The sequence below is a fragment of the Leucoraja erinacea genome, unplaced genomic scaffold, assembly GCF_028641065.1.
Source record: "Leucoraja erinacea ecotype New England unplaced genomic scaffold, Leri_hhj_1 Leri_52S, whole genome shotgun sequence".
NCBI lineage: Eukaryota > Metazoa > Chordata > Chondrichthyes > Rajiformes > Rajidae > Leucoraja > Leucoraja erinaceus.
The window spans coordinates 699,237-712,387 of record NW_026576432.1 but is presented as its reverse complement, the minus strand read 5'-3'; the positions used below and the strand labels follow the sequence as shown (position 1 = coordinate 712,387).

Sequence of the window (13,151 nt, the reverse complement as noted above, 5' to 3'; positions counted from 1 at the left end):
AGATTTGTAATAGAAAAAAAATCACATGTGCTTAAAGTGAATATTGTCAGATTTTTAATAAAGGCCAGTTTTATACATTTTGGTTTCACCATATAGAAATTAGAGCAGTGTTTATACATAGTCCCCCCCCCCCATTTCAGGGCACCATAATATTTGCGACAGCAATGTCATGTAAATGAAAGTAGTCATGTTTAGCATGCACTTGACTGCTTGAAGTCTGCGATTCATGGGCATCACCAGTTGCTGTGTGTCTTCTCTGGTGATGCTCTGCCAGGCCTGTATTGCAGCCATCTTTAGCTTATGCTTGTTTTGGGGGCTAGTCCCCTTCAGTTTTCTCTTCAGCATATAAACGGCATGCTCAATTGGGTTCAGGTCGGGGGATTGACTTGGCCAGTCAATAATTTACCATTTTTATAAGCTTTGAAAACTTCCTTTGTTGCTTTAGCAGTATGTTTGGGATCATTGTCTTGCTGTAGAATGAACTGCCGGCCAATGAGTTTTGAGGAATTTGGTTGAACGTGAGCAGTTAGGAAGTGATTATACACTTCAGAATTCATTATGCTACTACCATCGGCAGTTGTATCATCAATGAAGATAAGTGAGGTAGTACCTTCAGCAGCCATACATGCCCTGGCAATAATACCCCCACCACCATGTTTCACAGATGAGGTGGTATGCTTTGGATCTTGGGCAGTTCTCTCCTCCATACTTTGCTCTTACCATCATTCTGATACAAGTCAATCTTCGTCTCATCTGTCCACAAGACCTTTTTCCAGAACTGTGGCTGCTCTTTTAAGTACTTCTTGGCAAATTGTAACCTGGCCATCTTATTTTTGCGGCTAACCAGTGGTTTGCATCTTGCAGTGTAGGCTCTATGTCTGTTCATTAAGTCTTCTGCGGACAGCGGTTATTGACAAATCCACACCCGACTCCTAAAGAATGTTTCTGATCTGACGGACTGGTGTTTGGGAATTTTTCTTTATTATAGAGAGAATTCTTCTGTCATCAGCTGTGGAGGTCTTCCTTAGCCTGCCAGTTCCTTTGTGATTAGTAAGCTCACCAGTGCTCTCCTTCTTAATGATGTTCCAAACAGTTGATTTTGGTAAGCCCGAGGTTTGGCTGATGTCTCTAACAGTTTTATTCTTGTTTCTCAGTCTCATAATGGCTTATTTGACTTTCATTGGCACAACTTAGGTCCTCATGTTGATAAACAGAAATAAAAGAAACCAAAATATATAAAAATGGCCTTTAACAAAATCTGACAGTGTGCGCATTAACCACGTGTGGCTTTTTTCTATTACAAATCACAAATTGTGGAGTAAAGAGGCAAATAAATAAGTGATGTATCTTTGTCCCAAACATTATGGAGGGCACTGTACATACTGTATGGAATTAGATTGCTGATAGGCACGGGTTACAACTGATGAACAGAAGTATTTTGACAAATAACAGTATTTTGAACTGTTGCATACTTATGGAAATTCCATAACCAAATCTAATTACTTCTCTTCATGTCATTACCCTCAAGACTTGGGAATTGTTACAACAATCCAATTTTATTTGCAATCAAATGAAAGTGCTTATTTTAAAGAAAGAAACCATATGGTTCTCAAGATATTTGGGCCTTTGCCACAGCTGGCTTCTGTAGCCTACATTTGAACAATTCATGGAACGAGTTCAGGCCGAGACAGAAGAAACTGCAGATGCTGGAGTATTTAGCAAAACAAAGTGCTGGAGAAATTCAGTGGGCGAGACAGCTTCTGTGGAGGGAATGGCAGACAATGTTTCAGGTCAGGACCCTTCTTCGCAGTCTGAAGAAAGGCCCCGACCCAAAGCATTGCCTATCCATTCCCTCCACTGATGCTGCCTGACCTGCTGAGTTCCTTCAACAGTCTTGCACTACTTCAAGCCCTTCAACTGATGGGTAAAACGCAAATCTAGCAAATAATCCACTTGCTCTGGGCTATCAAGGCAATTTAAGGCTACCATGTTCTGCATAAACAGAGTCAAGTCACCTTGACAAAAATCTGTTTACATCCATTCTTCTTTGCGTGGCTGATTATACCACATAATGCTGCCTTCTAGGCAAATACTTTCACAGGAATGCAATGTCACAAAACACACAAGTGCTGCAACACTTTGGTATATTACTATTTTTTAGGCAAGACAACTCACACAAGCACGTTTATGCTTGCACTACATTCCAGTAGAATCCAGATAAGATTCTTTCCCAATGCTGATATTATCAGGTAAATTTTACCAAGCATATACTTAGTTCAGAAATTAACCCACAATTGAACCATTCTGACTGGAAATAACCTCTTAACAGTGCATGCTAGCTCGTTAGTGGATGGCATGCTTTTCATTCATATACGTGTCTGCACAAGCAAGTTGGTAATACAAAACAATTATCAGTAATCAAAGTTTTGCTTCAAATCAACCTGGCTCGCATGCAATACGATGTTGATATGATAACCTATAAAAATGTAAACGCTTTTCAAATACTCAGAGTCCTGCTTTCTTACTAACCTCCATTGTCAAAGTATACTGAATACTGTGTTGATAGCACTAAAAAACAATTATTTTCATACTACTATATTTTCCGGTGCTTAATTAACCGTAAAGTAGCACCCATTTATAAATAACCATACTGCTTTGAGGTAGCAAAATATGAGGTGCCTATAATCAAACACTCTTGGCAAACAAATTTCTCACAATTACACTCATTTCCATCAATGCTCTCACTTTTATAGACCTGCATTTAACAAAAACTATTTTGCAGTCAGCCAGAAGACCAAGAGATTCTTTTGATTAAAACGACCCAAGAACACTAATTAAAGATCAAATAGAAAGGAGGTCAGTACGGACAAAAGCCAAAAATTAATGTCCCTTAAGAATTTAAGAGCATTTAAAATAGAAACTTGCACTTTTCTTTTTAAATTTAAGAGTATGAAATACTGTCTATGATAAACAGAAAAATATCATAGGGTTGGGAACCTTTCAGAAGCAGAAAAAAGTACAAGCAATTAAAAATTTTTTAAAAAACAATATTTTCCAAATCTCTGTAAGGAGATGTATTGGAGGTTTAGAGAGATTAATATGGCACCATTGCCTAAATACAAAACAGATTGACTAGTTACAAGCTAGTCAGCCAAACACTGATAGCGATTAAGTTCAGTATCACAATCATTTTAAAAGGCACAGGTTCATTGAGGCGAGTCAGAAAGGACAAGGATAAATTGCGTGTGGTGACCAGAATTATTTGAGAGATGCATCAAGGTCACTAAGGACATTCTGTTTTATGTTGTCTACATGGATGTTAGGAAAGCCTTTGAAACGCTCCACGTGTAGACCATTTAAAAAACCTAGTCCTCGTGCAGTTCAAAGGAAAGCTGCAAGCCAGAACCACAATTGGCTGTGGCAGGAAGTCAAAAATGATGGCCAGGTGATTTTGTGTAGGTGGGCTGCTTGCTATGCTGTTCTGCTAAGATCAGGACTACATACCTTACTTATGAAAGTAGATATTGATGCCTGGATTAAATCGAAAAACCACAATTTAGCAGTATATGGACAAAACCAAATTTAACTGTAGAGTTACTGGAAAAAAATGGACTGCAGGAGTGGCAAAAGGAATTCATTGAGCAGCGCATTCAGGGAGGTCAAAGGGACAAAGAATTCCTTAATAGGTGGTACAGGAGTCCAGATTAAAAATTGGAAATTATTGCAATGCCTAGGAAATTGTTGCACAACTTCTATCAAATGTGTCTTTTGACCATAACTACACCAATGTTGTTTGGACAATGTGAAAATATCAGTAGGTGAGTGTTTGAGCATCTAGATTATGTTACATTTATTAGGCGTTCCACAGGGCCACATATACTATATTGATAACATTGTTGGGAAGATAAGAGCTAAAACACACTTCCAGGTGCAATTCAGTTGGCACAAGTGAGGTGGCAAGTTATTTACATACATACCCGCTGCATTTTGTAAAGTATCTCAATGAATAAATGCTAGTGGATGCACAAGAGACTGCAGATGCTGGAATTCCAAGCAAGAAACAAACTGCTGGAGGATTTGCCCCATGCCTCTCTACTACCCATCTCCACCTTCTACTATGAAGAAGGAATCCCACACAACACATATGCCTCCACAGATGTTACCTGTCCCACCAAGCTTCTCCAACAAATTATGTACTCGCTAGACAAGTGAATATTTTGAATCTGATCTAATCATAATTTCCAATTGTTGATAAAAAAGGAAATATTTTTCTTGAATGTATAAAGCATATTAATGCAAGAATTAAAGTACTCGGCTTGACCTTGCCTTTTAATCGTCTACAACTGCAAGCTCCTAGTTTACACCTATCTGAGTTTTTAGGACGATGCTTTCAGCCAGGTACTTCCTAATATCAGTTTTACAGGAGCCAAATGCTTTATTAAAATCCATTACCCAAACATTGTGCCATTTCTCCTGTCCAATTTACACTTCTAGATTGTGTCGAGGGAAGGAGAAAGCATTTGGGAGGGGGTGAAGGAGGGAATTTGTGCCTCGAGGCTTAAGACAAGTAATTTAACGAACACATACATTCACCAAAGAAACCTCCACAAAATATTCCACATACCGGAGTCAACAGACCATGTTCATGTCTGGAATCAGTGCCCAAGGCTAGCAATTCCTCTCATGACCAGTCTTTAGTACTGAAGTAACTGTCAAACTTCCTAACAGCATTTTTAATTTATCTTGAAAGTAAATTTCACAAGATCTAAAAACAGAATTCCATAGTTGCAATTAAAGGTTACATTTTAATGGTTCACATATTTCTTCCCAAACATGCTTGTGATGTTTGAAATTTGACTTTCAAAAGCCTAATTTCAAAAATCAGAAAAAACATAGTTTAGAGAATAAAAACTTTTGGGTCAATATAATTAACCTATGGAAGCCCAATAAATAAAAATATTATTTGTCAATAGTTTTGCTTCTGGTTTCTTAGTGCCACGATGGGTATTTTCCTTAAATGCAAGTCACAAAGTCACCAAATTGATGTTACATTTTTTCTCCAAAGACCCTGCTTGATTCAAATGTTTACAATTTTAGATTTAAGATAGTGTGCCATTTACTGCCCTATTCATGTAGAGATAACAGAACAGAAACAAGCCCTTCAGCCCACAATGACTCTACCAAACATGATGCCTCAACCAACTCCTATCAGCCTCCACATGCCCGATATCCCTCTATTTCAATGAGCCTATCCAAAAATCACCAAGTGCCACAACGTATAAGATTTAACCACCCCCACCCCACCCCACCCCCTCCCTGGGCCACATTCCAGGCCCACACCCACCTTTACAAAAAACTTACCGCAAGCATCTCCTTTAGACTATTCCCCTGACAAAGCTATGGTCTCGAATATTTGATTTTTCCATTCTTGGAAAAGGTTCTGACTCTATCCTACCTATGCCTCTCATACACCTATCAGGTCTCCTTGCAATCTCTGGCATTCTAGACAAAACAAAACAAGACTGTCCAATCTTTCCCTGTAACTAATACATCCTAACCCATGCATCAATCTGGCAAACCTCTGCACCCTTTCCAAAGCTTCCACGTCCTTCCTGTAATGGGGTAACCAGAACTGCAAGCAATACTCCAAATACCACGTAACCAAAGTCCTAAAAAGCTACATCACGATTTCCTGGCTCCGGTACACAACAATTGCTGAAAATAGGAAATGGTAATATAGTATCACACTGCATGTATCTACCTCATTCAACTCCGACACTAGTTGCCACTGACCATGCTGCAGATTGGAGAATGATGATTAAACAAAGAATAAAATGGTAAGAACCGAATTAGAAATCCAAATCAATATAATTAATGTTTAGCAAAGAAGAATGGTATTGTAGAGCCTTGCATAATACCACAGTATTTAGAAGCCAATTCAAACAAAACAAGTTACTGCATCTGATTGGAACATCATAGATAGGTGCCAGAATTTGCTAAGAGTTTTTCCCCACAACTCCAGTACTACTACGGACAGTCAATAGAGTCCCTCCAGAAGAGGTGGCACAAGTTCTAATTAAAGAATTCCATCAGCACACCAACTTTCCTACATTTTCCCTTCTGCTCAGGAATGTTCCAAAATACAAGTTAGTCTATTTGAGAGCTGAGAAAATATTTTCACTCAAAAGTTGAAGCTTTGCATCCATTATGCTCTCAGGAGCAGGGTCTTTTAATATATGTAAGAGAGTTAGATAGAATGCTGATACACCAAGGGATGGACTGCTTCTGGAGCAGTTGGGAGTAGACTGGAATGTAGAGTTGTTGTTAGGATCAGATCAGCCATGACTTATTGAATGATGGAGCATACTCGAGGGGCAAAATAGCTTTCTCATAGTCCTTATTGGTATGCAGGAAACCAGCAGTCAAACAGACATCTGGCCATCAACAGCACACCATTACTTGTTTAGCAAAACATTCTCAAAGCACAATATTTCATCGCTGCACTCAAAGAAAACATTAGCACCTCAATCAACTTCTACTAAAAGGGGAAAACAAACAAGGCTCACATTTGAAGTATTTTAGAATACTTTTCAACCACATTCAATCAATTCCATTTAATGCCAGACATTTCTACATCCATGTCCAACCATAATCACATGCTCAGATTAATTTTAAAATTTTGAAACTTTATTCCAAGTTTTGACCTTGTATGTGCCACCACGCCCATCAGCCTGACCTACGTTCAATATAATCTATGGAGAGAAGGAATGGGTGGCGTTTCTTCAGTCTGAAGAAGAGTCTCAACCTGAAAGGTCACCCATTCCTTCTCTCCAGAGATGCTGCCTGACCCGCTGAATTACTCCAGCATTGTGTCTACCTTAGACTTAAACCAGCATCTGCAATTCTTTCCTGCACCTTCAATATGATCTATGATGGTCTCAAATTCTTCTGTGCCCATTTGCCATAACCTAATTTTTTCATTTAATTTACCCCAATATTATGATTGACGTAAATTAAGGTTAATAAAACGACAACATTTAAGAGATGTCTGAAGAAGGGTTTCGGCCCGAAACGTTGCCTATTTCCTTCGCTCCATAGATGCTGCTGCACCAGCTGAGTTTCTCCAGCATTTTTGTGTACCTTCGATTTTCCAGCATCTGCAGTTCCTTCTTAAACATTTAAGAGCCATCTGGACACGTGGATAGGAAAGGTCTAGATTGATACGAGCCAAAAGTAAGTTAATTGTATGAGTTTAGATAGATGGGGTACCTTGGTCAGCATGGATGAGTTGTGCAGAAGGGTCTGCTGCCTTGCTGCATGAGTAACAAAATTACAAGACTAACCATTTAAAGATAATGTGGAGTTCCAGAAAAACTGCATAATGTCCGCAAAATGTCTGCGCTATTTGTCAGATATGTAAAGAATGTATCAAAGATGCATTCACTAGGGTACGGACTGGAATCTACGAATCAGGGAAGCAATATCAGCACATGTCACTGACCTTTAACAAATATTTTACTTGTAGTTTCCAATTAATAACCTACCATAAGTATGCAACAAATTCAAAAAGTAACTCCATACAGCACTTACAATATGAATTGCCAACCAAATGCAAATACCTACTTTGTTAACCTTGGTCAAAGGGTTGACCAAATATTGCATTCATAAAGTTAATGTTGTGAGTGTTAGTAGTAGTCTCGACAATTCAGACACATTATTAAAGAAAGAACCACCACCAGCACTGTACATCAAATCAGTAAAAGACCAGATGGCAGAATTCCACTTCCAGACAGCCTATTCTGGAGAACAAGACACCAGGTGGATGTGTTAAGACAAAACCATGCACAAGTCCCAGTGAAGGAGTGAACCAGCTTCCAAAGCAACTGCCTACCTGTCAGCAAAACCCTTTGGCTGGTAGGGGACGATGCTGCTTTGTTTCCTTGCACTCTGACAGCAACAGGGAAACTTGCCTTCTGCGCTTCTTCTGCTTTGCCGATTGCCTGAGCTGGCAATGAAGCAGAGGGCACACTGACTTTTACAGACCCACTAATGCGCTCTTTCATCTCCATGGACAGCATGCGCCCTCTGTGCATCCATTCTTGCATTTTGTTGACCGTCACTGCAGGTGGTTTTAAGGAGCACCCCTGCCTACCGTCCTGCTCGTCAGACGAGCCACAGACCCCGTCAGCTGAACACCTCAACTTAGCAACTTTACAGCTAGCGTCGCCCAACATTGAGCCGCTTTCCGGGGGCTGAGCTACATGATCCTCCGCGCACTCTGAAGCCTCGGCTGCGGGGACATGGTGGTGGATAAGGGAGCAGCCAGCCTGGCCCTGGGGGCAAAGCCCCTCCACACCCCGGCAGCACCCCCTGGGCTCGGCCACAAGCAGAGAGACGTAGTCTATGACCCCGTCACTCACTGATCGCTGCAGAGGGGGTCTGAGGGGAGCCGGCGGGCCGGGGCTGGCGTGTTCGCTCCGGCGGGGAGGCGGTGGGCAAGCGGTGGTCGAGGCCCGGCCTGGCGAGGGTGCGCGGCCGGTGTCCCGGTGGGGGATGTCCACGGGCAGGTCGTGCATGGCGTGTATCAGCAGGTAATAGGCTTCATGCAGCCGGCTCCTCAGCCTCTCCTTCTCCCGGGCGCTCTCCTCCTGCTGCTGCTGCTGCTGCCCGCTGCCGCCGCCCGGGGAAGCGGCCGAGACGGCCACCACCACGACCCCAGCCCCGGCCCCGACCTCCGCCCGCTGCCCCTCGCAGCCCCGCGGCTGCTGGTTGTCGTAGTAGTCGCCGCCATCGTCGTCGTCGTCCGGGGACGGCGGGGCAGCCACCTGCGACAACCCGGGGCTCGGCAGCTCCCGGCCGGCCAGGCCCGCACCCACGCCTGGCCGCTCATCCTCTCCTCCGCCTGGCAACGGGGAACCCCGGCTGCTGCCCCCCGAACCAACCCCCCCGGGCCCGGCTTGGAGCTGCTGGTGTTGGTGCTGCTGCTGGTGGTGTTGGTGCTGTTGTTGTCGCCGCCGCCGCTGGTGAAGAAGCTTGGCTTTACCTTCGTGGCTCCTGGAGCCGCCGCCGCTCGCCGTCTTCTTGGGCTTCTTCCCCCTCAGCTTGGCGAACAATGTCCGGCGTAAGGGATCGGCCATCCCAGCTCGGTAACCTAACCCCCAACCACCTTTCCAAACCAAAAAAAATAAAAATAAAAAATCACGACCGCTGGCGGTGATGATGATGATGATGGTGGTGGTTGTTGTTGTTATGGTGGCGGCCGGAGCGGCGGCACCCCCGCTCCTTCCCTCAGCGCGCCCCTGCGCGCACTGCCCGCCGCTGCCGCTCGACCTTGCTCTTCACTCTGCCCGGCGCCTTCCGCGCACGCGTCAGCCATGCTCGAGCCGCGGCTCGCGACTGCAGCGCACAACCGCCGCGGCGGCGCGAGGAGGCAAAGCGCGCGGGCGGGAAACCGACCCCCCCCCCCCCTCCCCCTCCCCCTCCCTCTCCGGGCCAATGGGGGGGGCCTTGCTTGGGGGGGGGGGGGCAGCGGCGGCGGCGGCGACTGCGCAGGTGCGGCAGGTGGAGGGGATTCGACCCGCCCCCCCCCTTCAACACACCTGAACCCCCCCCCCCCCCCCCACCTGGGACAGCGGACAGGTGAGTCCTAGTCCCGAAACGTCACCCATTCCTTCTCTCCACAGATGCTGCCTGACCCACTGAGTAACTCCAGCAGTTGGCGCCCACCATCGATTTAAACCAACGTCTGCACTTCTCTCCTACACACGGTGAGTCCTTGTCACAAGTTCACAGGATACAGGACTATAATTTGGACATACGTAGACAATAGGTGCAGGCGTAGGCCATTCCGGCCCTTCGAGCCAGCACCGCCATACAATATGATCATGGTTGATCATCCAAAATCAGTACTCCGTTCCAGCTTTTTCCTCATATCTCTTGATTCCGTTACCCCTAAGAGCTAAATCTTAAGGGCCATGTCCCACTTGGCCGTCATTTACGTGACATAGAAACATAGATAATAGATGCAGGAGTAGGCCATTCGGCCCTTCGAGCCTGCACCGCCATTCAATATGATCATGGCTGATCATCCAACTCAGTATCCTGTACCTGCCTTCTCTCCATACCCCCTGATACCTTTAGCCACAAGGGCCACATCTAACTCCCTCTTAAATATAGCCAATGAACTGGCCTCAACTACCTTCTGCAGGAGAGAATTCCAGAGATTCACCACTCTCTGTGTGAAAAAAGTTTTCTTCATCTTGGTCCTAAAAGATTTCCCCCTTATCCTTAAACTGTGACAGGCCGGTAGTGACTGACGCACAACCGTTGCGCGCGTCATCATGCGTCCGCACAGCCGTCTGGAGCGCGTGACGTCATTTGAAGATAGACACAAAATGTAGGAGTAATTCAGCGGGCCGGACGGCAGCATCTTTGGAGAGAAGTAATGGATGATGTTTCGGGTCGAGATTCTTCTTCAGTCTAAAGAAGGGTCTCAACCCAAAATGTCACCCATTGCTTCTCTCCAGAGATGCTGCTGGTCCCGTTGAGTTACTCCAGCATTTTGTGTCTATCTCCAATCGTCTTGGCCCCGCTCTGGGAGAAGGGGTGGATCCGGCTCCGCAACGGCCGTGAGCCCCAGGCCGAGCTCGGCGATTACTTGCCTGCTTCTGCTGCTGTTGGAGGTGAGACGTTGTGGCGCGCTAGGGTGTCCCACTTGGTCGTCATTTACGCGACAGGCCGGTGGCATGCTAAGATTTCGTGCAGAACGAAATCCTGGAGTGCTGCATGATACCGGGTGCAACTCCACATTCCTCCACGCCACTCCATGCACCCGTCCCACGCTACCCACAAGCTACCAGGTTGCGTAAATGGCGCGCAAATGACGGCCAAGTGGGGCAGGCCCTTAACTTTCTCTTGAAAACATCCAGTGAATTGGCCTCCATTGCCTTCTGTGGCAGAGAATTCCACAGATTCACAACTCTGTGGGTGAAGAAGTTTTTCATCTCAGTTCTAAATTGCCGACCCCTTATTCTTAAACTGTGACCCCTGGTTCTGGACTCCCCCAACATCGGGAATTTGTTTCCTGCATCTACCCTGTTCAATCCTCTAAGAATTTTATTTTTCCATAAGATATCCTCTCATCTTTCTAAATTCCAGCGAATACAAGCCCTGTCGACCCATTCAAGAAACCGCAGATGCCGGTTTAAACCGAAGATAGATACAAAAAGCTGGAGTAACTCCGCGTGCCAGGCAGCATCTTCGGAGGGAAGGAATGGGTGACATTTCGGGTCTGAAGAAAGGTCTCAACCCGTTTGCGGCAGTCTGAAGCCGTGGTCTGCGGAGCTTCAGCTTGCGCGCTATCCGAAGCCTGGGATCCCTCGTTGGGGACCCCAGAGGAGAAGAGCTCCGACCACCAGCCCGCGGCCTACTTTTAACCGAGGACGCGGCAGGGACTTCCATCCGGAGCGGGGTCCCTCGCCGGGGATCCCTGGAGAGGAGCTCCAAAAGCCGGCCATTCGGTGGGGAAGCACCGATTCAGGACTTACCTGGATTTACTTTGTCTGCACATCTGGACGCCCGCAGCGGTGACTACGGAGGGTTGTGGTCCCGACCACGGGGGAAAATGTAGGAGGGCTGACCAATTTTTGTGCCTTCCACCACAGTGATGAATGCTGTGGTGCGTGTTTGTGTTATATTTTAATAGTGTATTGTAAGTTCTTTTTTTATTGTACCGCTGCTGGCAAATTCATTTCACTGCACTTTATGTGCAAGTGACGAATAAAACTTGACTTGACTTGTGATGTCATCAGCGAAAGACAGTCATTTTTAAATTCAAAGAATTGTCAGATTCTTGAACATTTTCATTAATAACTCGAAAAATAAAGCATGAACTTTTCAGATAAGGCGATTTTGGACTCCAGGGGAAAAATGTCTACCGGAATGTATAAAGATTTTACCGTTACCGCGTCGTTTTTTGGCAAAGATGTGATTACACATAGACACACACACACAAATAAATACACATCCAAGATCAGAGTTTTATAAGTATAGAGATATCAAGAACCAAGAGAGTTTTATTGTCATGTGTCCCAGATAGTACAATGAAATACTTGCTTGCTGCAGCATAACAGAATATGTAAACATAATACAGAACGGCAGATAAAAGTTCAGTGTGTCTATATACCATAGACCATATTATACACAATAAATAAACAGATAAAGTGCAATAGTAATAATAGACTGTTATAGTTCAGAGCTTGTTTGATGTCGTGTTTAATAGCCTGATGGCTGTGGGGAAGAAGTTGTTCCTAAACCTGGATGTTCTAGATTTCAAACTAGATTTCCTGTACCTTCTTCCCAATGGCAACGGAGCGATGAGTGTGTGGCCAGGATGGTGTGGGTCTTTGTTGATGTTGGCAGCCTTTTTGAGGCAGCGACTGCGATAGATCCCTTCGATGGTGGGGAGGTCAGAACCGATGATGGACTGGGCAGTGGTCACAACTTTCTGCATTCTTTTCCGCTCCTGGACGTTCAAGTTACCGAGCCAAACCACGATGCAACCAGTCAGCATGCTCTCTACTGTGCACTTGTAGACGTTCGAGAGAGTCCTCCTTGACATACCGACTCTCCATAATCTTCTCAGGAAGTAGAGTCGCTGATGTGCTTTCTTTATAATTACATCAGTGTGCTGGGACCAGGAAAGATCTTTGGAAATATGCACGCCCAGGAATTTGAAGTTTTTGACCCTTCCCACCATTGTCCCGTTGATATAAACAGGATTGTGGGTCCCTGTCCTATCATTTCCAAAGTCCACAATCAGTTCCTTGGTTTTGCTGGTGTTGAGAGCCAGGTTATTGTGCTGGCATCATTTGGTTAATCGATCAATCTGACTCACCACCATCTGTGATTCGTCCCACAACAGTGGTGTCGTCAGCGAACTTGATGATGGAGTTCGCACTATGTCCGGCTACACAGTCATGAGTATAGAATGACTACAGCAGGGGGCTGAGCACGTAATCTTGAGGTACTCCCATGCTGATTGTTATCGAGGATGACCTATTTCCACCAGTACGGACAGACTGGTCTGTGGATGAGGAAGTCGAGGGTCCAATTGCAGAGGGATGCGCAGAGACCCAGATCCATGAGGTTGG

General features: G+C 45.0%; 1 protein-coding gene across 2 annotated transcripts in view; it reads right to left on the bottom strand.

Annotated features, from left to right (window-relative positions):
* syde2 (synapse defective 1, Rho GTPase, homolog 2 (C. elegans)) overlaps positions 1-9,336 on the bottom strand; it is a 94,627-nt gene extending 85,291 nt beyond the window's left edge. For both annotated transcript variants that reach the window (XR_008722947.1, XM_055630777.1), the window contains exon 1: positions 7,892-9,336. Coding sequence is in view for 1 of the 2 variants with exons in the window: in XM_055630777.1 (XP_055486752.1) it covers positions 7,892-9,137 (1,246 nt within the window). In the remaining variant the exon portion in view is untranslated. The remainder of the gene's footprint in view (positions 1-7,891) is intronic.
* Between the last annotated feature and the right edge of the window lie 3,815 nt (positions 9,337-13,151).